This window comes from Leucoraja erinacea, chromosome 19, assembly GCF_028641065.1.
Source record: "Leucoraja erinacea ecotype New England chromosome 19, Leri_hhj_1, whole genome shotgun sequence".
NCBI classification, from domain to species: Eukaryota; Metazoa; Chordata; class Chondrichthyes; order Rajiformes; family Rajidae; genus Leucoraja; species Leucoraja erinaceus.
The window spans coordinates 9,128,184-9,155,994 of NC_073395.1; the positions used below are offsets into that span (position 1 = coordinate 9,128,184).

General features: G+C 41.9%; 1 protein-coding gene across 1 annotated transcript in view; it reads right to left on the reverse strand.

Annotated features, from left to right (window-relative positions):
- Positions 1-10,103: 10,103 nt before the first annotated feature.
- LOC129706188 (actin nucleation-promoting factor WASL-like) overlaps positions 10,104-27,811 on the reverse strand; it is a 59,132-nt gene continuing 41,424 nt past the window's right edge. The window contains exons 8-11 of the mRNA XM_055650248.1: positions 27,383-27,536; positions 15,477-16,006; positions 14,726-14,828; positions 10,104-11,278 (exon numbers count right to left, since the gene is read on the reverse strand). Of these exons, the coding sequence (XP_055506223.1) occupies positions 11,217-11,278; positions 14,726-14,828; positions 15,477-16,006; positions 27,383-27,536 (849 nt within the window). The 3' untranslated portion in view covers positions 10,104-11,216. The remainder of the gene's footprint in view (positions 11,279-14,725; positions 14,829-15,476; positions 16,007-27,382; positions 27,537-27,811) is intronic.

The window sequence follows — 27,811 nt, forward strand, 5'->3', positions numbered from 1 at the left end:
GTGCAAGGAGAGAAAAAATAAATAAAACAAGTAATTTTAAAATGTATTTTATTTTTGATTGTTATGGAAAATGCGGTGAAGTGGGGAAAGGTGTACAACAGGTACCCCGAGGCCCGTACAATTGAAACCTGTGAAACGCCAGGAAAGTCAAATGTTTCACTCATTGCAATCCACTCTATTTTTAGTCCTGGTGCATTAAAGCGCGCGCAATCATATATTTTTCTGTCAGACCCTCATGGTATTTATAGATTTTGTTCTTTACTATCCAGCAAGCTATTTTTTTAATTGAACTATCTAGCATTTACACAGTGATCCTATCACCAACCAGAGAGATGTCCTGATCTACCGCCTACCTCATTGGAGACCCTCGGACTATCGGTAATCGGACTTTACCAGGCTTTATAGACAATAGACAATAGGTGCAGGAGTAGGCCAATCAATGTGATCATGGCTGATCATCCCCAATCAGTACCCCGTTCCTGCCTTCTCGCCATATCCCCTGACCGATATTTTTAAGAGCCCTAACTAGCTCTCTCTTGTAAGCACCCAGAGAACCTGCCTCCACAGCCCCTTGAGGCAGAGAATTCCACAGACTCGCCACTCTCTGTGAGATAAAGTGTTTTATCGTCTCCGTTCTAAATGGCTTACTCCTTATTCTTAAACCGTGGCCCCTGGTTCTGGACTCCCCCAACATCGGGAACACGTTTCCTGCCTCTAGTGTGTCCATGCCCTTAACAATCTTATATGTTTCAATGAGATTCCCTCTCATCCTTCTAAACTCCACAGTGTACAAGCCCAGCTGCTTTATGTTATGATGAAGGTTATTCCCTTTATCCTGCGTCTGTACACTGTGGGCGGCCTGATTGTAACCAGGTAATTTTGTAACCGTTGTAATCTTTCCGCCGACTGGATAGCATGCAACAACAACAAAAACTGTACCTCGGTACCCGTGACAATAAATTAAACTAAATATGATGCAATTAAACATTGCCCTGATACATTGACATAGGAAAAGGAGAGGCGGTTAGATCATTCTCCCCATCAACTTTGGAGGATTGAAGCAGATTCTCCAAGAGAGAGAATCTTCAAGACAGAGAACAGCAAACAAAAACAACAAAAAAAAGCTCTCGGGTCAGATTGCACCTACAACGTTGGGGAAACCGTTAATGTGTAAGGAACTGCATATGCTGGTTGAACCCGAAGATGGACTCAAAAAGTTGGAGTAACTCAGCGGGACAGGCAGCATCTCTGGAGAGAGCGAATGGGTGACTTTCGCGTTGAGTCTGAAGATGGGTCTCGACACGAAACTTCACTCATTCTTTCTCTCCAGAATCTGCCAGTCCCGCTGAGTTACTCTAGCTTTTTGTGTCTATCTTCGGGGAAAACTGTTAATATTTCGTGTGCCGATGGAATGTCTTCACCGGTGTGCGTACAATGTAACAAGTTGTTGCAACGCGTTTAAAAAAAAAACATGTCAATTTCAAATTTGGACGCGCACACGCGAATAATATTAGACAGATATTTGGTATGTGTCTCGATAAGATCGTTACAACGTATCACTCTCGCTGTAATGAAACCGGTTAGGTGCCAGTGTGTGCGCTGGCATGTGTGCGTTATTACTCTTCTCGAGTGATACAAAAATAAAACACTGCCTCACACTCTGGAATTTGAAACAATGAGCGAAGGGCATGTAGTAGCAACTGCAAAGCTGGAAGCGGCTCAACCACGTCCAGGAAACGCGATTCGAAGAACTGGATGATCGACGCCTGTCAAAGCGCGATTTTACTGTCGAATGTTTTGTCTTGCAGCAGCATCATCGAGTCACTGGAACTTTAAGGGTATTGAGATCAATATTTCTGCTTGAGGTTTCTTTTACAGTTAGTGCTGAACACCATGTTCTCATCGTGCCTCGCCGTGGTAGGAACACAATCCAATAATTAATGTTTGTGTAGGAACTGCAGATGCTGGTTTCAACTGAAGATAGACACAGAACGCTGGAGTAACTCTCTGGAGAGACCGAATGGGTGACGTTTCGAGTCGAGACCCTTCTTCAGATACTGGACCATCTATATCCATCCTATTATCAAACAGCGAAATGCCTGGATAGAGTGAATGTGGAGAAGATGTTTCCACTAGTGGAAGGTTCTAGGACCAGAGGTCAGGGCCTCAGAACAGAAGGACATTCTTTTAGAAAGGAGATGAGGAAGATTTCTTTAGTCAGAGGGTGGCGAATCTGTGGAATTCATTGCCACAGATATCTGTGGAGGCCAAGTTACTGGAAATGTTTAAGGCAGAGATTGACAGATTCTTGATTAGTCAGTAAGGGTGTCAGGGGTAATTGATAGAATTACACCTAATTCTGCTTCAAGAAGTTCTGAACTTGAACTGTATAGCAATAGTTTGTTGCACTCCCCCATGGGAAGGAGTCCAAAGTCCAATGGTAACAAGAGCTCATTCGTTTCTCGAGGAATAGGTGACGTTTTGGGCCGAGACCCTTCTTCAGACTGAGATCAGGGGAGAGGGAAATGAGAGGTATGAAAAGGTACAGAACAAATCAGAGTGAAACTAGCAAGACAACTAGGGTTGGGAGGGAAGGAGAGGGGATGAAAGGGTTACTTGAAATTAGAGAAATCAACAATCATACCGCTTGTCGATTGTAGTCCTTATGATAACAGTGGCCTTACACCAAGATCAGGATATATATATAGACTTTATTGGTTACAAAGCAATACAACTTCTCTCTTAAAAGTTCCACATTAAACTAAAGGAATGCAGCAGACTGCGATGCTAACAAGCTAGTGGGTGTAACTACAAATGCATGTCTCATAACATGAGTCACTAATCTACATCCCCCTCTTAAAGAATCAATGGCAATATAGACCCATAACTAAGCGACGCAAGTATCACAACCGATGACAGACTGGTGGAAAGTCATAGTCCGGATACTTCACGACTGGCCTGCAAACATGACCGGCACATGTACTATAGAGGCCATCTCCATTCTTTCTCTCCGGGGAAAGAGCAGGCGACTTCACCGCCGAGGGGGAGTGGACCAACGTCCCTGGAGGTGAAGCAGGAGACTGTGGCGCAGGCAAAGATGAAACAGACAGAGTAACTGTTGCAGGCATGGATTGTTGTGCTGGCAAGAGCATTCGAGGGTCACTAGATGCAGATTGAAATTAACTTGCATGATCCGGATAATCTGGAGGGACTGGCCCGTTCACAGGCAGATGTTGCCTGTTGCATCGGAAAGTGCCGCCATCCCCGCTAACAATGTACGAGCGTGGCTCCGAAGCAAGACCAGAAAGTACCCCAATACGGTCGTGGCCTTTGTCAGTCTGTAAGCGGATCTCCTGTCCCTTGGTCAATGGTGGCAGTGGCCTACTCGCCTTGTCGAACCATTTCTTTTGAATGCCACACTTCTGTTGCAACCTGGATTGAACCTCCTCAGGTGGAAAAACTTGTGGGATTAATGCTTGATCCGCTACGGACAGTGTGGTACGGGTCTGCCTTGACAATAATCGTTGAGCAGGTGAACCCAAGGTAGGGTCACGGGAAATGTTGCGTAAGTTGAGTAAATCCAGGAATATGTCAGATTTAGCTCTGTGAGAGCGTTCCATGAGCTGTTTTGCATGTTAGACTGTGGATATTCAGGGCTGCTGGTGATGTGGTGAAAATTCCAGCATCTGGCAAACTCCCTGAATTGTTGGCTGGTGAACTGACTGCCATTGTCAGTCAGCAGCTTGCCTGGAGATCCGTGGGTGCTGCTGAGAAAATCAATGTCAAACCATCCTGAATACGAATCCACGAGCACCAGGTACTGCTTGCCGTTCAAATAAATCGGCTGCCACTGTAGACCACAGGAGCGCAGGTACAGGATGTGGCAGAAGTGGTTACTTTTGTTGATGAGGCACCAGACTATTGCACACAGCACAAGCTGACACATTTTCGTTGATGTATTTGTCCATGCCAGGCCAGTAAAACATGCTTTTCGCCTGTGAAACAGTGGCTTCACCACCTGGGTGTCCTGCACAAACAGCATCAAAATACCGGTGATGCAGCGAAACAGGAAACACGGCCTTGTGTCCTTTTAAAACAATCCCGTCCTGTAGCACCAGCTCATCTCAAACAGGGAAGAATGGCCGGACTGGCAATGGAATATTGTAGTGTGTCTGGCCAGCCGTGCTTAATGACAGAAGTTAACAACCGTAAGGTCTTGTCGGTGGCAGTGTGGGCAACCAGGTCCTCCATCCAAGATGAAGGGATAAAGGATACAGTCATCACAATAAAGTCATCATCCTGCGAGGGCAGATCCTCGCATGTCTCCCATGGTGCACGTGAGAGTGTCCGCCAGGTGCATTTCCTTACCGCGTTTGTAGGTCAGAACGATGTCATATTTTTGAAGCTGCGGTAACATCCGTTGTAGGCGTGCTGGAGAGCTATGAATAGGTTTATTGAAAATGCTGATCAGAGGTTGGTGGTGGGTTTCCAATTGTAACAGTGTGGTCAAAGACGGAATTGTTGAATTTTTTTGCAGGCAAATACAACCGCTAACAGCTCTTTTTCAATTTGGGCGTATCATTGTTCTGTGTCAGACATGGTGCGCGAGGCATGAGCGACAGGATTATTGCCATGGCCATCATTCTGAAGACATGCAGTGCCCAGCCCGTGTTGTGAGGCATCACAAGTAAGTGTAATAGGTAGTATAGGATCAAAGAATGCTAGAGTAGGAGTACCAGACATCTGCCGTTTAAGAGTGTCGAATGCTGTCTGTTGTTGTTCATGCCAAGCAGAGTCTTGGTGTGTGAGTTGGTGCAATGGGGCTGATATTTCATTGCAATCCAGAATTAATTTGTTCAAATAGTTAGCCTTGCCAAGGAACCTCTGCAACCTGGGCACATTCGTGGGTGCTGGAAGCTCATTAATAGCACTGGTTTACGCTAGATCTGTTTTCAGGCCGTCCTTGGAAAATATATGGCCTAAGTCTTTTCCCTCATTCACTCTGAATCTGCATTTTTTGAGATTGAGCTCATGATGGATGGCCTCAGCACACTTCAATACTTTTGTCAGACTGGCATTGTGTTCCTCGATCGTTTTTCCAGCAATAAGGATATCGTCCACTACTATGGACCATGGGTGCCCAGCAAACAATTGTTCCATGGATTGTTGAAATACATCACTGGCAGAACTTATACCAAAGGGCATCCTCAGAAATGTATAACATCCGGAGTACTGAAATTTGTCAGCTTGGAGGATTTATGTTCCAGTTGAATCTGCCAGAATGAACTCTTGGCATCTAGCACTGTGAATACTGTTGCTCCAACCATCTGCGCCGCAATCTCATCCACAGACCACATTGGATAACGCGGTCGTTTAATTACTGTATTTAAGTCCTTGGGGTTGATACAAATCCGTATCTCACCTTTGTTCTTCTTAGTAGCGACAACCATTGAGGAGACCCAGTCTGAGGGTTGAGTTACAGGAGTACTCTCACCAAGAGTCACCAATCTGTTAAGTTCACTTTGTACGCAATCCCGCATAGCATGGGGAATCTTGTGAGCCGGTCGAACTGGGATTGCCTCAGGGTCAATAGTAATCGTGTATCTCACAGGCAACCTGCCCAGCTTGTCATTAAACAAATCCTTGTATTGTGTAAAAATGTGATGTGTAAAATCACAGTCTATAGTCAGTGGACAGACAGAAGGGCTGAAGGAAATCAAACCCATGTCATGGCATGCATCGGCACCCTGTTTGGATGATGCCTTATCGTGTACCATGTGGAAATCCAGGATGTGGTCACGCGCGTTGAGACTGCAACGTAACTTTACTTGGCTGATAGGGTGTAGTGAACCATTAAACAAGATAAGTGATGCAGTTGTCCGAGTTAGAGTTTCTGTGTTTTTCAGCTGTTGGAAGACAGCCAACGATATAGCATTACAGCGTGCTCCACTATCCACCTTAAAATAAAGAATTTTGCCGTTAATGAACAAAGCGACCTTGGGATCCAGCGTTATGCTGAGCCAGAGAAAGGATGTACATCAATCTCTGTGCTATCACCATCTGTTTGTGCGAACTCGGAGCTTGGACATTAATCCTGGTTTAACGAGTTGAGACTGTCTCATTTGAAATCTGTTATTGCGTGAACAACAGCATTTGGCGAAATAGTTTATTTTATTGCAAAATCTAGTTTTCCATACGCAGGGCACCGGTCGCAAACTGCAGTGTGTGAACTGCCACAATTAAAGCAATTAGCAATCCATGTCGGGTTATTAGCTGGCCCTTGTAACGGTCGAGCAGGAGTTTCATTGGACACGCTGGCTGCATTGACTTCACAAACAGCAGAATGGTCAGTGATTTAAGGTGAGCATTGGTTAATTCAGCTATGCGACAGCAGTTTTCAACAGCTGCTAAGGTCAGGTCAACTTCTCACAACAATTCATCGCGTAGTTTATCACTGAATATGCCATGTATCAAACGATCTCATACCAAATTATCTTGAATTGCTCTGAAATCGCATCGACTAGCGACATGCTTCAGTGCATTAACATATAGCTCCACAGGTTCACCTTGTTTTTGACACATTGAAAAAAATCTATGGCATTCAATGCTCACATTAATTTGTAACTCACATAATTGTCAGAATTTACGCAGGAGTCATTCAGGATCACGGATAGACTGCAGCAATCTGTACACCATTAGCGTCAGGTCTAGCTGGTTCATAGTGAAATCTTCTGGCACGTCGAACAGCCTCAGTGTCCGCCAAATTTAGGACAATTGATGCACGAAGAGCAGGGTCAGCAGCTGGATACGCCGCATCAATGTAGATTGAGAAACCCTCCTCGAATACACGCCATCGCTCTGCAAGGTCTGCATCAAACACCAAGAACTCCGGCTTCCTGAGTGCAGCAGCCATAACCACAGTATAAAAAATAACTAAGATAAAAACAATAGAATCAATTGAGGAGCGAGTCCATACACTCTGACACCATGTCGTTTGTAGTCCTTATAATGTAGTGGCCTTATACCAAGATCAGGATATATATATAGACTTTATTGGTTACAAAGCAATACAACTTCTCTCGTAAGAGTTCCACTTTAAACTAAAGGAATGCAGCAGACCGCGATGCCAACAAGCTAGTGGGCGTAACTACAAATGCATGACATAACTTGAGTCACTAATCTACACCGCTGGGTTGTAAGTTGCCCAAGCGAATTATGAGGTGCTGTTCCTCCAATTTTGTGTGGGTGACCCACTCACAACCTGGCTGCATCCTCATTGTTGTTTACTTTTCCACTTATTTTCCATTTATTGTCGAAAAACACTCCTTTACCAAGTCTATGCCAACACATTAAACCCAACCACAAATAATAATGAAACGTCGTCCAAAAAGAAAATACATTTGCTGATTCACTTTGATCATTCTACTAACCTGGACATAAAAATAGTCAAATACAATTTTCTTTTCATCAAATCATGTTGCCTTGGTATAATTATGTAGCATTTTGCTAAGTGCGTTGATTTCACTTTGTTGTAGATTGCAGCATGCCCCCAACAATTTGTACTAGCCTTTAGTTAGTTCTTTCCCTTTATTCTTGAATAGCACCTTTGCTGCAAGGATAGTGGCATTTGAGAGACTTTTGGATAGTCTTATGGACATGCATGAAATGGAAGGATAGAGTTTAAGCTAAGAAATGGTCTTGATATCATGTTCCTCACTTCAGCACTTTGTGTCTATCTTTGGTATCATGTTTGGCAGGCATTGTGGACCAAAGGTCCTGTTCTTGTGCTGTACTGTTCCATGTTCAACGCACCCCCTATCTCTGTTGTATTTAGAGCACTAGCTGAAAGATTCAGATGATGTTTGCTTTTAGACATAAGGTTCTCTAGGTCCTTTCGTTCACTGTTCTAGCTATTTTAAGTTCCTTACTCATGTTAGTCCCCGAGTTATCTGCTATATTTCAAGAGTCAAGAGTGTTTTATTGTCATACGTCCCAGATAGGACAATGAAATTCTTACTTGCTGCAGCACAACAGTATATGTAAACATAGTACATAACAGAAAAGGAAAAAAAAAATATATATATATATATATATATATACACACAAATAATGTTCTCCATTGTGAAGACAGTAAATACTTACTTCATATGTAACGTGGAGTCCCCAGTACTGGCTCAGAGTGCACACATTGAGTCAGAGTCGCAGAGAATGGAAACAGGCCCTTTGGCCCAACTTGCCCACGGCGACAGATATGCCCAAACTTCACTAATCCCACCCGCTTGCTTTAGCCCACATTCCAGAGAGTAGTATCAGAGATGGACTCCATGAATGTGAGAACAGGGTAGAAATTGGCAGAAAAAGTGTTGGACAAGTTCCACATGGGTGCAAAATATGACACCAATGTAATCAATTTCCAAGACAAAGAACAGCAGGAGTGGTCCCAAGTAGGTCTGGAACAAGGTAGACACAAAATGCTGGAGTAACTCAGTGGGTCGGGCAGCATCTCTGGAAAGAAGGAATGGGTGAAGTTTCGGGTCGAGACCCTTCTTCTCATCAAGGTCTGGTACAAGGACTGTTTGGTACAGGCAAAGCTGGTGGCAGATTTGTGTTCCCAGAGCTGAAGAAATTGGGTGGAATTAAAGGGGCACAGGCCAGGTTCTGCCACTGTTGAGGAGGGGAACTGGTTGTGCTTCAGTTGAAAGAACCACCAGAGGGCCCTCAGACCTTCCTTTATCTACCCCACTGTAAATTAACAAAGGTTGAAACATCATTCAAATCATCAACAGATGGATGTGCTCTTGTATTTAGTCAGGTAAGCAGCTACTGTTTGAAGTTACGTTTAAAACCACAGAGGTTGAAGTAAAACAAATTTTCCCAGCAAAATAATGCAGCAGAAAAACACTATTTTGAAACTAGTTTTACAATTCAAATGAATTAAGGCTGAATATAAATGTCGCATTCTATTTCTATGCTACTTTTTAACCTCTCCCACCTTGAAAGTTGTGATATTGCACAAATTAGCTGAGAAAAACATTGCGCGACCAAGTTTGTTTTGCTCAAGTTAAACTTGTGCAAAATATATTACATTTGAATTTGTTTCAGTGTAGTTTTTCAATTATGAATATTTATATTCAAAGATACTCGACTTTAGAAGGGAAAGGGAAAAGTTTATGATTGTCACATCCCAAATAAAACTCGTGATGAAAGGAGTAATCGTTCAAATGGAAGAGATAATCAATACTTTTAGTAGGGAAATATAATTTGGCTTTATGCTTAGGCACATTATTTTTTTTAATCATGTGCAATATTCATACTTTTAAGTGTTAATAGTGCTGTCAAAATATTTTAAGCCGTTAAAAGGATGCTAATGAGACAAGCACTCAAAACATGCATTTCATAATATGAAAATCAAAAACATTTTCCCTAGTTCATTTGTTTGGCTATAAATTAAGGCAGGTTCCAGCCACATGGCATATGATTGAACACAAGCCCCAAATGATACAGCTGTCCCGAAAATAATAATCAGTCGTCAATAGCATAAGCAAATATACTGTGCCATGAAACCTCAGGCACACTCATGAAACAATAAATTCTCTTTGGTAGAATGGTTAGATATATTTTAATACAGAACAGTTTAAATATGTTGTAACATTTTCAAAGCTTGGATGTTATTTAAGGCTTTATGAATGTCTCAATCTCAGTTCTATTTTAAGAAAGCGTGGCACAAATTAAAAAAAAAGGGTTAGAGTTTCTGAATGTTATGCTTAGGATTAGAGTTGACAGAATAAAGAGGCGTCTAAAATGAAAATTGATTCGGTTTCCAAAATTGAAGAGAATGCATCCACAGTGCTTTGGATACGTACAAAGAACAGCCAGAAATTGTACATTGAATATTTGTCAACAGTTGCAGAAATTAAGATAGCAAGTAAATCCATTGCACACATTATCCAAGGAAAAGTGGAGGTGACAGAGCAGCAAACCAAACTAATTTCACAGTTGTGGGTGAAAATAATCAAAGTGAACTGCCGGATAAAAGCCAGCAATAACACAGCTGTCCTTAACCTTCGCCCTTGTAATAAATCTCAACAGACTTGACATATAGATTTTGGTAATTTAAAATATTTATTTTAAGTATACTTTTCAATTAAAAGTTCCATTCCATAATTGTAATCTGCATTAAGAGTTTACTCTTTGATTCTGATGCAAGGTCATCAAAAGGTTTATAATGTAAAGATATTGATATCAACATTCATCATTACATGAGTTCACTTCCAAATATTCCCAAATTTTCAGTTTAACAAGCATTAAGCACAGCCCTTTATGAATTTTAAACAAATTCCTAATCACAGCCTTCTTCATCAGAAAACTGAACATTAGACTATTTTCCATTAACCCTTATGCTGCTAAATATGCACAGCGTATGATTAGAAGAAATGCTTTTACTTAGCACCTTAAGGGATAAATCTTCTTCCCACAATTGCGTTTAGTGTTTTCATAAGAGAGCTCAGATTCCTATTTGAAACATAACCTAATTTCCAAACATGGAAGCAGTTGAGAGTATAAACTTTTACCCAATGTATAAGCAAGGGGATTTCAACTGAAAAAGTTGGCAGAACTGTATTGCTGAAAATAGTATTAGACATTCATCACAGATACGCTGGTTACAACTTTATATTGTATCCTTCGAGATAAGTTATTACTGTATAGCAAAACACAAATGAGTTGCCCATACGCTGTGCATTCTTGTAGTGAATTACTTCAGGGTGCAAAGTTTTGTCAGTTTCGGCAACAAAGCATTGAATAGTCCGAACCGAAGACGAATATCTAAAAAGTTCATAGTGCTACATGGTTTTAATAAGTGTCGATTCTTCTTAGGTACAGAAAATGCAGGATTTGAAAAAATAGTGTTACTACTCTGGCTTTCAACAAGCATAATTAAAGTTCAATTCAAACTCTATTCCATCACCCAATTTCTTTTGTTTCTAGTATGAACACATATGTGTAGTTCCTTATTTGTCCCAACATCTTTCTTGCATAGGGTGCAACTTTACCCACAATACTTTATCAAGTGAATTATTATATGAGGTATTGCACAGATTATGAAAAAGAGCAAAAGGCAACAAAAATATACAGCAAATTCTGCAAAACATTTACAGGACAATTTTACAGGAAATCAGAAACACAGCAAGGATTATAGTCTTGCTGGAAAAAAAAACCTAATCTTCCCATTCATCATCATCATCAAAATCCTCCTCTTCATCTTCATCCTCATCTTCATCTGCAAACAGAATATTGCAATTAATGAATAACATGACAATATATTGAGATATTTCACTTTATCTCCTCAGCTAAACTATTTTATTCATGCAGCATATAAACAGAAGTAAAACTCAAGCTACTTTCTCCCTATAATAAGAACAACCATTAAGACAGAGGTGGAATAATTGGGCAGTGACCAGAACTCGATCAAAGATGATTAATGAAGATGGGATAGGTAGCATGGAGGGGTCTCATTTGTATCCAGGGCTGTAAGCATGTCTATCAATGGCCAGGGGGAAATGTCAAAAGGATGGCGCCGACAGAAAATGAGGGGATGGTGGAATTGAAGCAAGAAAGGGTACGGCGAAGCCATGAAAAGGACAGGGATTTAATAATTGGTTCCCAGTCCTCCAAAGTGATTCTATTAAAAGGAATAATGGTATATAATGGAACAGAATTAAGATGATCACAAATCCATGAATAGCAGAGATGGAAAATAAATAATCGCATAATTGGAGGTGACCAAGACACAAATGTGGGGTTTATTCAAGGAAGGATTGAGATGGGTAACATTATTGCAGTTGAAATGTTTTCTGCTATAGCAAATACGGTATCAGAAACTGGTTAGATATTTGTTATGATTGACAACATCCTGGTTGGACTCCAAATCTGGATGAGGTGACATTTGGAAGTTAATGAAAAATAGAAAGACAGTTTTTACTTTCTTCTCAGGACGAATACCAAAATAAACAATAGACCCAAAGGAAAAGCATATCAAGAAAATCAAGAATATACAGTGCCTTCCATAATGTTTGGGACAAAGACCCATCGTTTATTTATTTGCCTCTGTCCTCCACAATTTGAGATTTGTAATAGAAAAAATTCAAATGTGGTTAAAGTGCAAATTTTAATAAACACCATTTTTATACATTTTGGTTTCACCATTTAGAAATTACAGCAGTGTTTTCCCCCCCACCCCCCCCACCCCCCCCCCCCCCCCCCCCCCCCCCCCCCCCCCCCCCCCCCCCCCCCCCCCCCCCCCCCCCCCCATCCCATTTCAGGGCACCATAACGTCTGGGACACAGCAATGTCATGTAAATGAAACTGTTCATGGTCTTCTCTAGACAGTGGTCATTGACAAATCCACACCCGACTCCTGAAGAGTGTTTCTGATCTGTCGGACAGGAGTTTGGGAATATTTCTTTATAATGGAGAGAATTCTTCTGTCATCTGCTGTGGAGATCTTCCTTGACTTGCCTGTCCCTTCGCGATTAGTAAGCTCACCAATGCTCTTTCTTCCTAATGATGTTCCAAACAGTTGATTTTGGTAAGGCTGAGGTTTGGCTGATGTCTCTAACAGTTTTATTCTTGTTTCTCAGTCTCATAATGGCTTATTTGACTTTCATTGGCACAACTTTGATCCTCATGTTGATAAGCAATAAAAGTTTCCAAAGGTGATGGAAAGACTAGGTGCCGAGAGCTCTCTTATACCTGCATTAAGCAGGCAATTAAACACACCTGAGCAATTACAACCACATGTGAAGCCATGTGTCCCAAACATTATGGTGCCCTGAAATGGGGGGACTATGTATAAAAACAACTGTAATTTATACACGGTGAAACCAAAATGTATAAAAAATATAAAATCTGACAATGTGCACTTTAACCACATGTGAATTTTTTCTATTACAAATCTCAAATTGTAGTTTTGATTTTGTGATAAAGGCCTTACTGCTTATGTAATCTTTTGATTATACATTTCGGCAGAAAGACTGCAGTAAGGAGCAAGGTGTCACCATCTTCATCTTATTACAAGGAAAACAAAGTCATCCACTGAACTCCACAGCTTGATCTTTTAACCATTGACACCACCTGGGCCTCACTCTACCACATATATTCTTTAGGTCCTCTTATTCCTTCACTGCAGAGTGTTTCCAGTATTTTCTGTTTTATTTCAGAACCCCATGACCTGATCATAAATGTAATATGAAATTGCATGACCTTTCACCTAGAGGGATTTTAATTAAGGCTAATACATGGAATACAAATAGATGGGCAAGGTTGTATTTTTAGTCTAAAGAAAAGGTAGGCCCATTGTCAAACTTTGTCTTACCAGGTTTGGTGTGCATAAGGAACACTTTTTGCATGGATGATTGACAGAACTACATGCTTAAAAAACACTCATAAAGCCCGACACTAGCAATAACAATATTCTCTGCAAGTTTACAGATTGGGCTGAATACCTCAGCATGCTGCAGCAAAATATTGCTCCATGATTTTCAGGAAATATTAGCCAGATATTTAGTCATAGTGATACAGTGTGGAAACAGGCCCTTCGGCCCAACTTGCCGACACCAGCCAACAATGTCCCAGCTACACTTGGTCCATATCCCTCCAAACCTGTCCTATCCATATACCTGTCTCTCTGTTAAACGATGGGGACATTAACACCAGCTTCAGCTACCTCCTCTGGCAGCTTGTTCCATACACCCACCACCCTTTGTGTGAAAAGGTTTCCCCTCGGATTCCCCTTCACCTTGAACCTAGGTCTTCTGGTCCTCGATTCACCTACTCTGGGCAAGAGAATCTGTGCATCTACCCGATCTATTCCGCTCATGATTTTGTACACCTCTATAAGATTTCCCCTCATCCTCCTGCGCTTCATGGAATAGAGACCTAGCCTACTCAACCTCTCCCTATAGCTCATATAGGACCCCTATAGGAACGGGGTTCTGATTGGGGATGATCAGCCATGTTCAAATTGAATGGCGGTGCTGGCTCAAAGGGCCGAATGGCCTAACCCTGTACTTATTGTCTATTGTCTCACACCCTCTAGTCCTTGCATCCTCATAAATCTTTTCTGAACCCTTTCAAGCTTGACAATATCTTTCATATAACATGGTGCTCAGAACTGAACATAATATTTTAAATGCAGTCTCACCAACGTCTTATACAACTGCAACATGACCTCACAACTTCTATACTCAATACTCTGACATATGAAGGCCAAAGTGCCAAAAGCCTTTTTTGACCACCTTATCTACCTGAGACTCGACCTTCAAGGAACCATGCACCTGTACTCCTAGATTCCTCTGCTCTACAACACTACCCAGAGGCCTACCATTTACTGTGTAGATCCTGCCCTTGTTTGACATTCCAAAATGCAAGATCTCACACTTATCTGTATTAAATTCCATCAAGCATTCCTCTGCCATCTGGCCAATCGATCCAGATCCTGCTGCAATCTTTCACAACCATCTTCACTATCTGCAAAACCACTAACTTTTGTATCACTGATGTTTGTGAAACTTTATAATCTGAAAGATCTATTATTAGACTATGACAAAAACTATTTTAAAGCACAGAAACAGCAATTGCCAATTGTCGAGTGAGTATTTATTTTTAATATTAATATTTAAAAGGTCGGCCTTTATCTGTGGGATTTATGACTATTTAAAGATCCTACCTGAAGAGTGAATGGCTTTACTCCTTTTCTGCATCACCTCCATCAATGCTCCTACAATCCCTGCTGTAGGCGTTGAAGGAGAAGATGAATCCTGGTCATTTACCTACAAAAGGAATTGATGCATCATTTGCTGAAAACTAATGCATGAAATAAGCTAGCACTTTTGTTTAAACAGCAATTTTGTACACTGCAATGACCTGCAATTGAAAGTCCCAGCAATAATTGTAAATTGAGTAAATCTTTGACCTAAATACCATCTATGCAAGTAATGACTGATTTTTTTTTTAATTTCCAATTTTTATCTTATTTATCATAGAGGGCTTGTGATTATTAATTTTGCAGCATTATCAAAACACACCCAAGTTACATTGCAAAGGAAAAATGGTGGGCTTTAAGATTCAAATGAGCATACAAATGTCATAAGGTCACAAGTGATAGGAGCAGAATTAGGCCATTCTACTCCGCCATTCAATCATGGCTGATCTATCTCTCCCTCCTAAACCCATTCTCCTGCCTTCTCCTCATAACCACTGACAACTTGTCCACCTCAAACTACACCAATGTTTTATAGAACAGGCCCTCAAACCTCATTCAGCCATTTAACAATGAACAAGCCAAACACTGCTGCAAAATATTTCAGCTGTTTATGTTCCATTTACAAAGCTTTACAAATGTTTAGTATTTTACACGTGTACTTGCCAAATAATAATGCAGTCACAATTTTAATTGATTGCAGAGAATATTTACTTACAGTTTTGAGTTGTATACCATGTCGTATTTGGTCTAACAGTGCATCCCTGCCCGAGCTAGACACAGGTCGATTGCTTTGCTCAACTTTCTTTAACTGAGTGCCTTCTCTGATTTGATCCAGAAGAGCAGATTTGCCTCCAGTGGAAGGAACATCACTCTCGACCATTGCAGGGAGTGGAGGGGGGCCAGGTGGTGGAGGTGGAGGGGGAGGTGGTGGGGGTGGACCAGCAGCTCCTGGGCCCCCAGGTGCAGGGTGTGGTGGTGGGGGCGGTGGTGGGGGACCTGATGGAATGGGAGGAGGTGGTGGGTATACTCTACTGGGAGGTGGTGGCGGCGGTGGTGGTGCTCCTACTCCTGGCCTTGAAGGTGGAGGTGGCGGAGCTGCAGATGGAGCTACTGACGGGGCTCTCGAAGGGGGTGGAGGCGGTGGCGCTCCTCTGCCACGAACTGGAGGTGGAGGCGGTGGTCCTGAACTGTGTGGAGGAGGGGGTGGTGGTGGTCCTCCTCTGGAAGGTGGAGGTGGCGGTGGAGCTGAAAGAAACAAAGAAAAATGTTAAGTACTCTATGAATTCAACTATCACACTTGAGCAGTTACCAGCAGGGAAACAAAGAAAGCTGTAGCCCGACTCCAGTCTGCAAAAACTGGGCCCTTGTCCACTACCCACTCCCTCCTTACTGCCCAACATCAGTCTGGCCACTTCTCCACCACTAACAATAGAAATTGAGGAAGTGGAGGCTCTTCAGGAGACAGAAAAGCCGAAAATCTCCAAGTCCGGACAATGTTTCCCTCTCTACCCTCAAGCTCTGTGCCGAACAACTGGCACCGGTCTACACAGACATTTTCAACCAGTCCCGGCAAACCTGCACTGTCCCCGCCTGCTTCAAAGTCTCCACTATTGTTCCTGCACCTAAAAAGCCAAGGATTACTGGTCTTAATTACTACAGGCCTGTCGCACTGACCTCTGTAATCATGAAGTCCCTTGAAAGACTTGCGCTGGCCCACCTGGAAAATATCACGGCCCCTTCTGGACCCCCTGCAGTTTGCATACTGGGCCAATAGATCAGTGGATGACGCAGTCAACCTAGGCCTTCACTTCATCCTCCAGCATCTAGACCTCCAGGGGACCCATGCAAGGATTTTGTTTGTGGATTTTAGCTCTGCATTTAACACCATTGTGCCAGAGCTACTGCACTCCAAACTCTCCCAGTTGACTGTGCCTGAACCCCTCTGTCAGTGGATCACAAACTTCCTGACAGACAGGAAGCAGCATGCGAGTCTGGGAAAGCACATCTCGGACCCGCTGACCCTCAGTATAGGAGCACCGCAAGGCTGCATACTTTCCCCTCTCCTTGATCCTCTCTACACCAACAACTGCAACTACACAGACTCCTCTGTCAAGCTTCTCAAGTTTGCGAATGACAACCCTGATTGGACTGATTCAGGATGGGGAGGAGTCTGCCTATAGACAGGAAGTGACACAGCTGGTGTCCTGTTGCCATAGCAACAACCCGGAGCTCACTGCTCTCAAGAGAATTGAATTGATTATACACTTTAGGAGAGCTCTCTTTCCCCTCCCCCCACTCACCATCAACAATACCACAGTCACATCTGTGGAGTCATTTAAGTTCCTTGGAACCTCATCTCCAGGGACCTTAAATGGGAGACCACCATCGACTCCACAGTCAAAAAGGCCCAGCAGAGGATGTACTTCCTGCGGCAGCTGAGAAAACACAATCTGCCACAGGCAATGATGGTCCAGTTTTATATTGCCATCATAGGGTCTGTCCTCACCTTCTCCATCATGGTCTGGTTTGGCTCAGCCACCAAGCACGACATCCGGAGGCTGCAGAGCATCATTCGATCAGCCAAGAAGGTTGTTGGCTGCAACCTTCCCCCCATCGACGAACTGTACACTGCAAGGGCCAGGAAGCGAGTGGGTAAGATCATCTCTGACCTCTCTCACCCTGGCCACAAACTCTTTGAAGCATTTCCCTCTGGAAGACGACTCCGGACTGTCGAAGCCGCCAGCCGGACATAAAAACAGCTTTTTTCCCCCCACGAGCAGTAGCTCTACCCACCAATCAAAAGTCTGTAGCCTCCTTTTTCTCTGGTATTTTATTTAATTCTTCATATGTTTAATTTTGTTTTATCGTCTACTGTATATCGCGCTGTTACTTGCGAGCAAAGCACCAAGGCAAATTCCTTGTATGTATTCATACTTGGCTAATAAAATGTATTTAATTCAATTCAATCTCAAAGTGAACAATGTTTAAAACCAATTCAATACGGCTTGAATTTTTTCAATATATATTGCTAGTGTTAAAACTTTTCCATCTTCCACCCCATGCTCAATTAATTACTCTGTAATTTCTGACATCACCACCAAAAATCTCCCCACTTTTCCTATCAGGGTGTGGAGGCAGCACTGTGACCCAGCATCGCACCAGCACCCTGGAGTATGAACCATGTGTTGACGGATGAGATTAGTTTATCTTGGCATTATGTTGCGCCTAGATATTGTGGGCCGAAGGGCCTGTTCCTCTACTGCATTTTTCTATGTTCTATGTCCACACCTCCTCATCATTGTCGAGGTTTATTGAACAGGTGGGCTCTTCATTCCTACATGCTCATGCTGGAGAAAAGAATGGCATTCAGCCTTCTCTACTCCCAGCTATGTGCCAATCAGGAAAACTAAAAGATTCTAAGCTACTCTAAAATGTACTTGGTTTTCAGATGTTGCTGGTTCTACTAAGTGCAGGTGGACTAACATCCCATCACTGAAAAGAAACAAAGATCACAGAGGGGTGGACTAAGCAATTTAACTCTGTCCTAAATAGGCCATCTACAATTAGTGAAGCATTAGATCACATGTCATAACTTGCAGCCAACCTCCCTCTTGTACCTCAGACCTGGCAGAAATTCAGAAGTCAATGTCACAGTTATCATATTAAAAAGCTCCAGGAACATATGCTACACCACTAAGTCTTCGAAGAATGGGCCCACTGATCGAGAAACTGGCAGTTACTTCAAGTGCTATGGAACAAGAAAATAAGCACCCCAGCACTTCAAGGACACCTGAATTACACAACTATACAAAAAGGTGAACCAAGCCTGTGATATTCACAGATAAATCTCTTTATTCTCAAATGCTGCTAAAATATTGCTAGAGCCCTGTTAAACAGACAGGCCACTCAACTTGAGGGAGTCCTGCTTCTAGAAAGCGAATGTGGTTTCTGTGAACAATGTACATAATCTTTACAAGTGTGATTCTAAGCTTTAAGTCACTTATTTGTTTCATTCTCCATTTTTTCTGGTCTTTTGGCCTTTGGCTTAATGCAAGGAAGGCCTCCTCATCATTTGGCCTAAGCACATTAGTCTGACAGACAATACATCAAGTAATGATGTTGCTGTCATCGGTGCAACAGTGCTTCTGCTGTAACTCAATCGCCCATTCTGTCAATTAATTTCTCCAACCTTTCAACCATGGTCCTTCCTGATTCCACCTTTCTTCTTTCTCCGCATCTCAAAACGTGCTTTATCAGCTTTGAAATTCAATTTTCCCAAAACTTTTCTCTTTTATCCGTGACATTTTGCCTGGCCGCCAGGATTATTAAAACAATTAAAATGAATGTTGAAATAATATAAGAACTCCATCATTTGCAAACGACAGCATGCTTTGGGATTTCATTAGGTTATTACCAACGTCACAGCAGAATAAGATTTAGTGAGCATACAGCACACCATGCAGTTTTATTTTGAACTCTCACAAATATTAAATCACAACTACCATGAAGTGAATTCACAGGTATGTTTACTATCTCCACAAAACATAAAACCTGAATTTGAAGATAAAGTTTAATGGGATGACAGCTAACAAGTTAATGTTGATTGAAATGCAAAGTGCCTCTCTGCCAATCAACTATGTGAATCAATGTGCCAAGGCAATTTGCATTAGAAAACACTCCTCAAATCAAATATGATGCGACTTGAAAGTTTAGCCATTCTTGTGCATCGTTAGAATTTAAATTTGGTGTCAGATAACTAAAATGATTCTCGTCATGTGCCTGTACCTGCTGTGCATAGGCTCAGGATCTGCACAGCAGCCCCATTCTTTTTTTGCATATTTCCCAAGAAAGGATATTTATTTAAGAATCCAAGTGCAGGTAATGGGTGTCAACTGCGCCACTATTTTAAACTGAGTGACAATTTCACAAATCATTCCCCAAAGATTCACTTTAGTAGAAAATAAATCCAACATTTTATTCCAACTGTTAAAACAGTACACAAAATATATTCAAGTAATGATGAAATGTAAACAAAAGTTGACTAATGAGCATGTAAAAAATATGCTCTGCCACACTTGGAGGAAATCTGACAAAAAAGTGCAAGAGCAATAAACATATAGTTACCTAGAAGTGGACCTTGTTTACTTAGTAAATGACACAATGGAAAACATTACTCATTTGCCTGGATGTGTTCTATATAGTCAAGGTGACCGGCCATGTTACTAAAAACAATGGCGGCACAATTGATGCCTTACAGCGCCAGAGACCTTGTTTGAGTAATCCCGAGTTTGAGAAGCTGGAATCTTTAAAACTAACTGCAAATGTTAGTGCATTCCTTTCAAATAATATTATGCTTGATCTATGAAAAGTTTTTGAAAAGAAACTGCATGCAAGCCCATTCTTTGGTCAATTACCTACCATACCACCATGGTGAACCTATAAAATTAATGTCAAACAATACAATTTATTTTGTGCTAAATGCAATTGGTGGTAAATATTTAAAGAACAATAAAAATACTGGTAGGACTGAAGATGTATTCTAGGAAAAGGAAGAAAGGTTTGCATCATTTTTCATGACATCTCTCTGAAATTGATATTATGCCAAAGGAGGGGAGAGTGGCATATGATACCTTTGCCAAAGAAAATTAACAAAGCAAATAATCGTACAAGATTAATTTGGTACGATGGCTTAATGCATGTTCAAAGATCTGCACTGGGATAGTTCTCAGTTTATGAATTGGAAATGGTCATGAGCACAGAATTGGTCAACGACATCAAATCTCCATGCAAAGATTGTATCTCTAATACAACTAGAGATGGAGGTATTTTAGAAGGAACTGCAGATGCTGGAAAATCGAAGGTACACAAAAATGCTGGCGAAACTTAGCGGGTGCAGCAGCATCTAAGGAGCATGAAGAAGGGTTTCGGCCCGAAACGTTGCCTATTTCCTTCGCTCCATAGATGCTGCTGCACCCGCTGAGTTTCTCCAGCATTTTTGTATACCTTAGAGATGGAGGTAAGTGTGTTGATAAAGTCCAACATAAAAATGCAAGTATTTGCAGTAAAAGTGAAATTAAGCATTCTCTAACAAAGGAGGTGGCAAAAAACTCCAGATATGCACATAGATTGATCTTTAAAATGGAAGGTGTACGAGGAGACACAATCAAACAATGAGATTTTTAAAAAGCATCTAGAATTTTTTTATTTTTTTTTAAAAAAGGCACATATTGCTCCAAATAGGAAAAAAAACCTTCACCAAAAGAGAGAAGGTCAAACTGCTGCTGTAGATTTGGGAGGAACAACAGCAGCAACAGATTAGCAAGAGATACCACTGATTGGCTCTAGCCCAAGTGTGAGGAGAGGGGTGAAAACAGTTGAAAACTGAGGAATTGGCTGTGTAAATTGGTAAATCAGGCAATTTATCAGTCAATTTAAACAGGACAGCTCTTTGTGAGCGGCAGTAAGTGAGCGGCCTAGTGAGGGAAGTGCCCTGTGAGAAAAGTGTGAGTCTTTGGCTCGAGAGTCTTCGGAGAGGAGACCACGCAATACGCTTGAGAGGGAGACGAAAGAAGGAGATGTCAGGCAAGCTGATTCAGTGCGATGCTTGCAGTATGTGGGAGGTCAAGGACACCGCTGGTGCCTCTGGCTGCTACAAATGTGAAAAATGCATCCAGGTAGAGCTCCTGAAGGGCCGTGTTGGGGAACTGGAGAAGCAAGTGGATGACCTCCGGTTCGTACGAGAAACGGAGTCGTTCCTCGGCAAGTCCTACAGTACGATTGTTACACCTAAGGTACTGGAAGAGAGAAGGTGGGAGACAGTGAGAAAGGGAGGGAAGCATGGAATGCCAACGTCCCCGGGTGATGTACCTCTTGTAAACAGGTTCATCCGCTTAGAAGCTGTTGGGACAGAAGACGTGAGCGGCGGACTGGCCTGTGATGCGAATAGGGCTGTTGAGCCAAAACCAAAAAGGCCTAAGGCAGGCAAGGCCATTGTAGTGGGAGACTCCATCGTGAGAGGTACGGACAGGGGTTACTGCGGCAACAGACGGGATGCGAGGATGGTGTGCTGCCTTCCCGGTGCCAGGATCCAGGATGTCACGGACAGAGTGCAGAAAATCCTCAAGGGCGAAGGTGAACATCCGGAAGTGGTAGTGTATGTCGGCACAAACGATGTCGGAAAGAAGGGGATGAATATTCTGCAACGTGACTTTAGAGAGCTCGGAAAAATGTTGAAAAACAGGACCTCCAGGGTTGTTATCTCCGGTTTGCTTCCAGTTCCCCGTGCTGGCGAGAGCAGGAACAGGGAGATACGGGACCTGAACGTGTGGCTGAGGATCTGGTGCACGGGGCAGGGATTTAGATTCTTAGATCACTGGGATCTGTTTTGGGGTAAGGGGGAACTGTACAAAAGGGACGGATTGCATCTTAACAGGTGTGGGACCAGCATTCTGGCAGGCAGGTTTGCCACTGCTACACGGGTGGCTTTAAACTGAATAAGGGGGGTGGGGTGTTGAATGGGACAGTGGAGGATGGAGTTAAAGGGAAAGGGTTTCTTAAATGTGTGAGCGTAGAGACCGAAGGGTGTAAAATGAGGGTAGAAGAAATAGGTAGCAAGGTGAAAAGTAAAAGTGGCAGGCAGACAAAACCAGGGCAAAAATCAAAAAGGGCCACTTTTCAACATAATTGTGTAAGGGGTAAGAGTGTTGTAAAAGCAAGCCTGAAGGCTTTGTGTCTCAATGCAAGGAGCATTCGTAATAAGGTGGATGAGTTGAATGTGCAGATAGCTATTAATGACTATGATATAGTTGGGATCATGGAGACATGGCTCCAGGGTGACGAAGGCTGGGAGCTGAACATCCAGGGATATTCAATATTCAGGAGGGATAGACAGAAAGGAAAAGGAGGTGGGGTAGCGTTACTGATTAGAGAGGGGATTAATGCAATGGAAAGGAAGGACATTAGTTTGGAGGATGTGGAATCGGTATGGGTAGAGCTGCACAACACTAAGGGGCAGAAAACGCTGGTGGGTGTTGTGTACAGGCCACCTAACAGTAGTAGTGAAGTTGGAGATGGTATCAAACAGGAAATTAGAAATGCGTGCGACAAAGGCAAAACGGTTATAATGGGTGACTTCAATCTACATATAGATTGGGTGAATCAAATTGGCAGGGGTGCTGAGGAAGAGGATTTCTTGGAATGTATGCGGGATAGTTATCTAAATCAACATGTAGAGGAACCAACGAGAGAGCAGGCTATTTTAGACTGGGTATTGAGTAATGAGGAAGGGTTAGTTAGCAGTCTTGTTGTACGTGCCCCCTTGGGCAAGAGTGACATAATATGGTTGAGTTCTTCATTAGGATGGAGAGTGACATTGTTAATTCAGAAACAATGGTTCTGAACTTAAAGAAAGGTAACTTTGAGGGTATGAGACGTGAATTGGCCAAGATTGACTGGCAATTAATTCTAAAAGGGTTGACGGTGGATATGCAATGGAAGACATTTAAAGACTGCATGGATGAACTACAAAAATTGTTCATCCCAGTTTGGCAAAAGAATAAATCAGGGAAGGTAGTACATCCATGGATAACAAGGGAAATCAGGGATAGTATCAAAGCTAAGGATGATGCGTACAAATTAGCCAGAAAAAGCAGCATACCGGAGGACTGGGAGAAATTCAAAGACCAGCAGAGGAGGACAAAGGGCTTAATTAGGAAAGGAAAAATAGATTATGAAAGAAAACTGGCAGGGAACATAAAAACTGACTGCAAAAGTTTTTATAGATATGTGAAAAGAAAGAGATTAGTTAAAACAAATGTAGGTCCCTTGCAGTCAGAAACAGGGGAGTTGATCATGGGGAACAAGGATATGGCGGACCAATTGAATAACTACTTTGGTTCCGTCTTCACTAAGGAAGACATAAATAATTTGCCGGAAATAGCAGGGGACCGCGGGTCAAAGGAGTTGGAGGAATTGAGTGAAATCCAGGTTAGCCGGGAAGTGGTGTTGGGTAAATTGAATGGATTAAAGGCCGATAAATCCCCAGGGCCAGATAGGCTGCATCCCAGAGTACTTAAGGAAGTAGCTCCAGAAATAGTGGATGCATTAGTAATAATCTTTCAAAACTCTTTAAATTCTGGAGTAGTTCCTGAAGATTGGCGGGTAGCAAACGTAACCCCACTTTTTAAGAAGGGAGGGAGAGAGAAAATGGGGAATTACAGACCAGTTAGTCTAACATCGGTAGTGGGGAAACTGCTAGAGTCAGTTATTAAAGATGGGATAGCAGCACATTTGGAAAGTGGTGAAATCATTGGACAAAGTCAGCATGGATTTACGAAAGGTAAATCATGTCTGACGAATCTTATAGAATTTTTCGAGGATGTAACTAGTAGCGTGGATAGGGGAGAACCAGTGGATGTGGTGTATCTGGACTTCCAGAAGGCTATCGACAAGGTCCCACATAAGAAATTAGTATACAAACTTAAAGCACAAGGCATTGGGGGTTCAGTATTGATGTGGATAGAGAACTGGCTGGCAAACAGGAAGCAAAGAGTAGGAGTAAACGGGTCCTTTTCACAATGGCAGGCAGTGACTAGTGGGGTACCCCAAGGCTCAGTACTGGGACCCCAGCTATTTACAATATATATTAATGATCTGGATGAGGGAATTGAAGGCAATATCTCCAAGTTTGCGGATGACACTAAGCTGGGGGGCAGTGTTAGCTGTGAGGAGGATGCTAGGAGACTGCAGGGTGACTTAGATAGGCTGGGTGAGTGGGCAAATGTTTGGCAGATGCAGTATAATGTGGATAAATGTGAGGTTATCCATTTTGGTGGCAAAAACAGGAAAGCAGACTATTATCTAAATGGTGGCTGATTGGGAAAGGGGGAGATGCAGCGAGACCTGGGTGTCATGGTACACCAGTCATTGAAGGTAGGCATGCAGGTGCAGCAGGCAGTAAAGAAAGCGAATGGTATGTTAGCTTTCATTGCAAAAGGATTTGAGTATAGGAGCAGAGAGGTTCTACTGCAGTTGTACAGGGTCTTGGTGAGACCACACCTGGAGTATTGCGTACAGTTTTGGTTTCCAAATCTGAGGAAGGACATTATTGCCATAGAGGGAGTGCAGAGACGGTTCACCAGACTGATTCCTGGGATGTCAGGACTGTCTTATGAAGAAAGACTGGATAGACTTGGTTTATACTCTCTAGAATTTAGAAGATTGAGAGGGGATCTTATAGAAACTTACAAAATTCTTAAGGGGTTGGACAGGCTAGATGCAGGAAGATTGTTCCCGATGTTGGGGAAGTCCAGGACAAGGGGTCACAGCTTAAGGATAAAGGGGAAATCCTTTAAAACCGAGATGAGAAGAACTTTTTTCACGCAGAGAGTGGTGAATCTCTGGAACTCTCTGCCACAGAGGGTAGTTGAGGCCAGTTCATTGGCTATATTTAAGAGGGAGTTAGATGTGGCCCTTGTGGCTAAGGGGATCAGGGGGTATGGAGAGAAGGCAGGTACGGGATACTGAGTTGGATGATCAGCCATGATCATATTGAATGGCGGTGCAGGCTCGAAGGTCCGAATGGCCTACTCCTGCACCTAATTTCTATGTTTCTATGTTTCTAAACAATGTTAAAACTATAATTATCCAACCTATATAGGACTGTTCATCACTAGGATGATACAAAATACTGTGCAACATTTGGACACTTGAGAAAGATATTATAATTTTAATAGAGCTACAACAGATATTCATTAAGATGAAGGTACAAGGATAGCTGGCTTTTTTCATAAGATCAGATGTGTACTTCAAAATTGTTATAGCATATTTTTTTTATTAGCCAGTTTAAAAAGGTTCCTTTAAAAGCAATGAACCAATAGGAAAACATTAAATTAAGTTTATTTATTTGGAGAAAAATAATGACTGATAAAAGGACAACTGTTCTATTTCATTGCAAAGTTCAGGATTTATGATGTGGTTAATATTGACTGGGTTTAAAAAGGAGCATGAGCACAAATTTAGGACTCGCGGCAATAGAGCTTCTTACATCAGTATAGTTGTACTCTGACAAGGGAAAATGAAAAGACTAATAACTAATGCTGTCACTGGAAAACACATGAGAAATAAGTCACAATATAATTAAACTGCAATTTATAAAGCTAAAACATAAATTCAGTTTGCTGGAATGTAAAAGAAAGCGAGGCATGGCTCAAAATAACTGGGTGATAAAGATAGTTAACTGTTAGTTAACAGTTACCAAAAAAAGATTTGAGCTGAACCAGAATACAAATGACATGGCAAAACTAATAAACTGCAGATAAAATGGGGATTAAATGCAAGTAGAAATGTAGAAAGATGACAAAAATAAGCAGGTAGACACAAAATGCTGGAGTGAGGCAGCATCTCTATAGAGAAGGAATGGGCGACGTTTCAAGTCAAGACCCTTCTTCAGACTGATGTCAAGGGAATGGATGGGACAAATATAGAATGTAGTCGGAGACAGCAAGACTAGTGGGATACATGGGAAGGGGAAGGGGATGGAGAGAGAAAGCAAGGGCTATCTGAAGTTAGAGAAGTCAATGTTCATACCGCTGGGGTGTAAACTACCCAAGCGAAATATCAGGTGCAGTTCTTCCAATTTGCACTGGGCCCAGGACAGAAAGGTCATATTGGGAATGGGTCAAGTCACTTTTATTTCTATTGCACATTTAAAAAACAACTCTCGTTGACCAAAGTGCTTTACATTGGTGGAGGTACTAACGTCATACAACATTGGTTCATAGATTAAATTCATACATAAATACATACATATAGCCCTCCCTCAGAGGACAACAAGAAAGGCTTGAGAGTAAAGATGAGTTTTAAGTCTTGACTTAAGAGTCGATGGAGGGGGCAGTTCTGATGGGAAGAGGGATGCTGTTCCACAGGGAGGGAGGGGGGAGTTGAACTGCTGAGCCACCGGGAGATCAGGTAAGTTAATACTGGTGTGAGACCTGGGAAGGGGAAGTACTAGTGGGAGACCTGGGAAGTGGAAGTTACCAGTGGGAGACCTGGAAAAGGGAAGTTACCAGTGGGAGACCTGGGAAGGGGAAGTTACCAGTGGGAGACCTGGGAAGGGGATGATTTTCTTAACCAAAAATAAGGAGAGTACAAATGCAAAGGAAAAAATAATAAATTTACAAAAGCAAATGACGGTGTCGATATCAATATACTATAAAAGGACATTAAAGTGTTAAAATACACAGATGGAAATCTTGTTATTGAAAGCAAATATAAATGTTAGGATTATTTCCAGAGGTATTTTAAACTGGCCACATTCCTAACAAATAGATTAAAAAGGGAATAGGAAAAGCAATTTCCTTTGTTCAATGCGTAAGTGAGAGGAGATCATTTAATCCCCAAAGTTTTAAAGATGAATTGGAAGAGGCTGCTTGATTATTTTAGCCAAAAAAAACACATGGGCCACTGTATAATTGAAAATCTAAAACAAAGATCTAACTGCAAGAAATAAAAGTTCAATTCAAAGAGTAAACCACTATTTTGGATTTCAACTTTGTTGATTAATTTCAAGGCCAAGTAACATTTTGGACCTGAAGGCGCAGATAAATATGGAAATTAACTTACCCTGTCTACGCAGTTCATTTTTCACAGCTTCAACTCCTCCCTTTTTCTCTATAAAATCATATATAATTTTTGATGTTTCTTTGTCCTTCAGTTGTGACTCAGAAATACCACACATGTCAAACAGATGTTTTAATTCAGGATCCAGGTTATTCAGCTGCAAGTAAAATCACAAATATTGCAGCATTAGTTAAAATTGATTCAACAAAAACTGTCTAGGAAGTAAAATATACTTCATGTCCCAATTAAAGCTGTGGCCAAACGCTTGTTTTGTGAAGAAAGAAAGATTTGGTCAACTACACGTTACAAAGAATCATTGTACTCAGTTAAGATTAGGTGTAGAATTCCTTATCCAATTCTTAGATAGGAAATGCAATGTTTTGTCTGTCATACGAGATATCCCATTCTGGCAATGCCACTCGGCCCTAAACT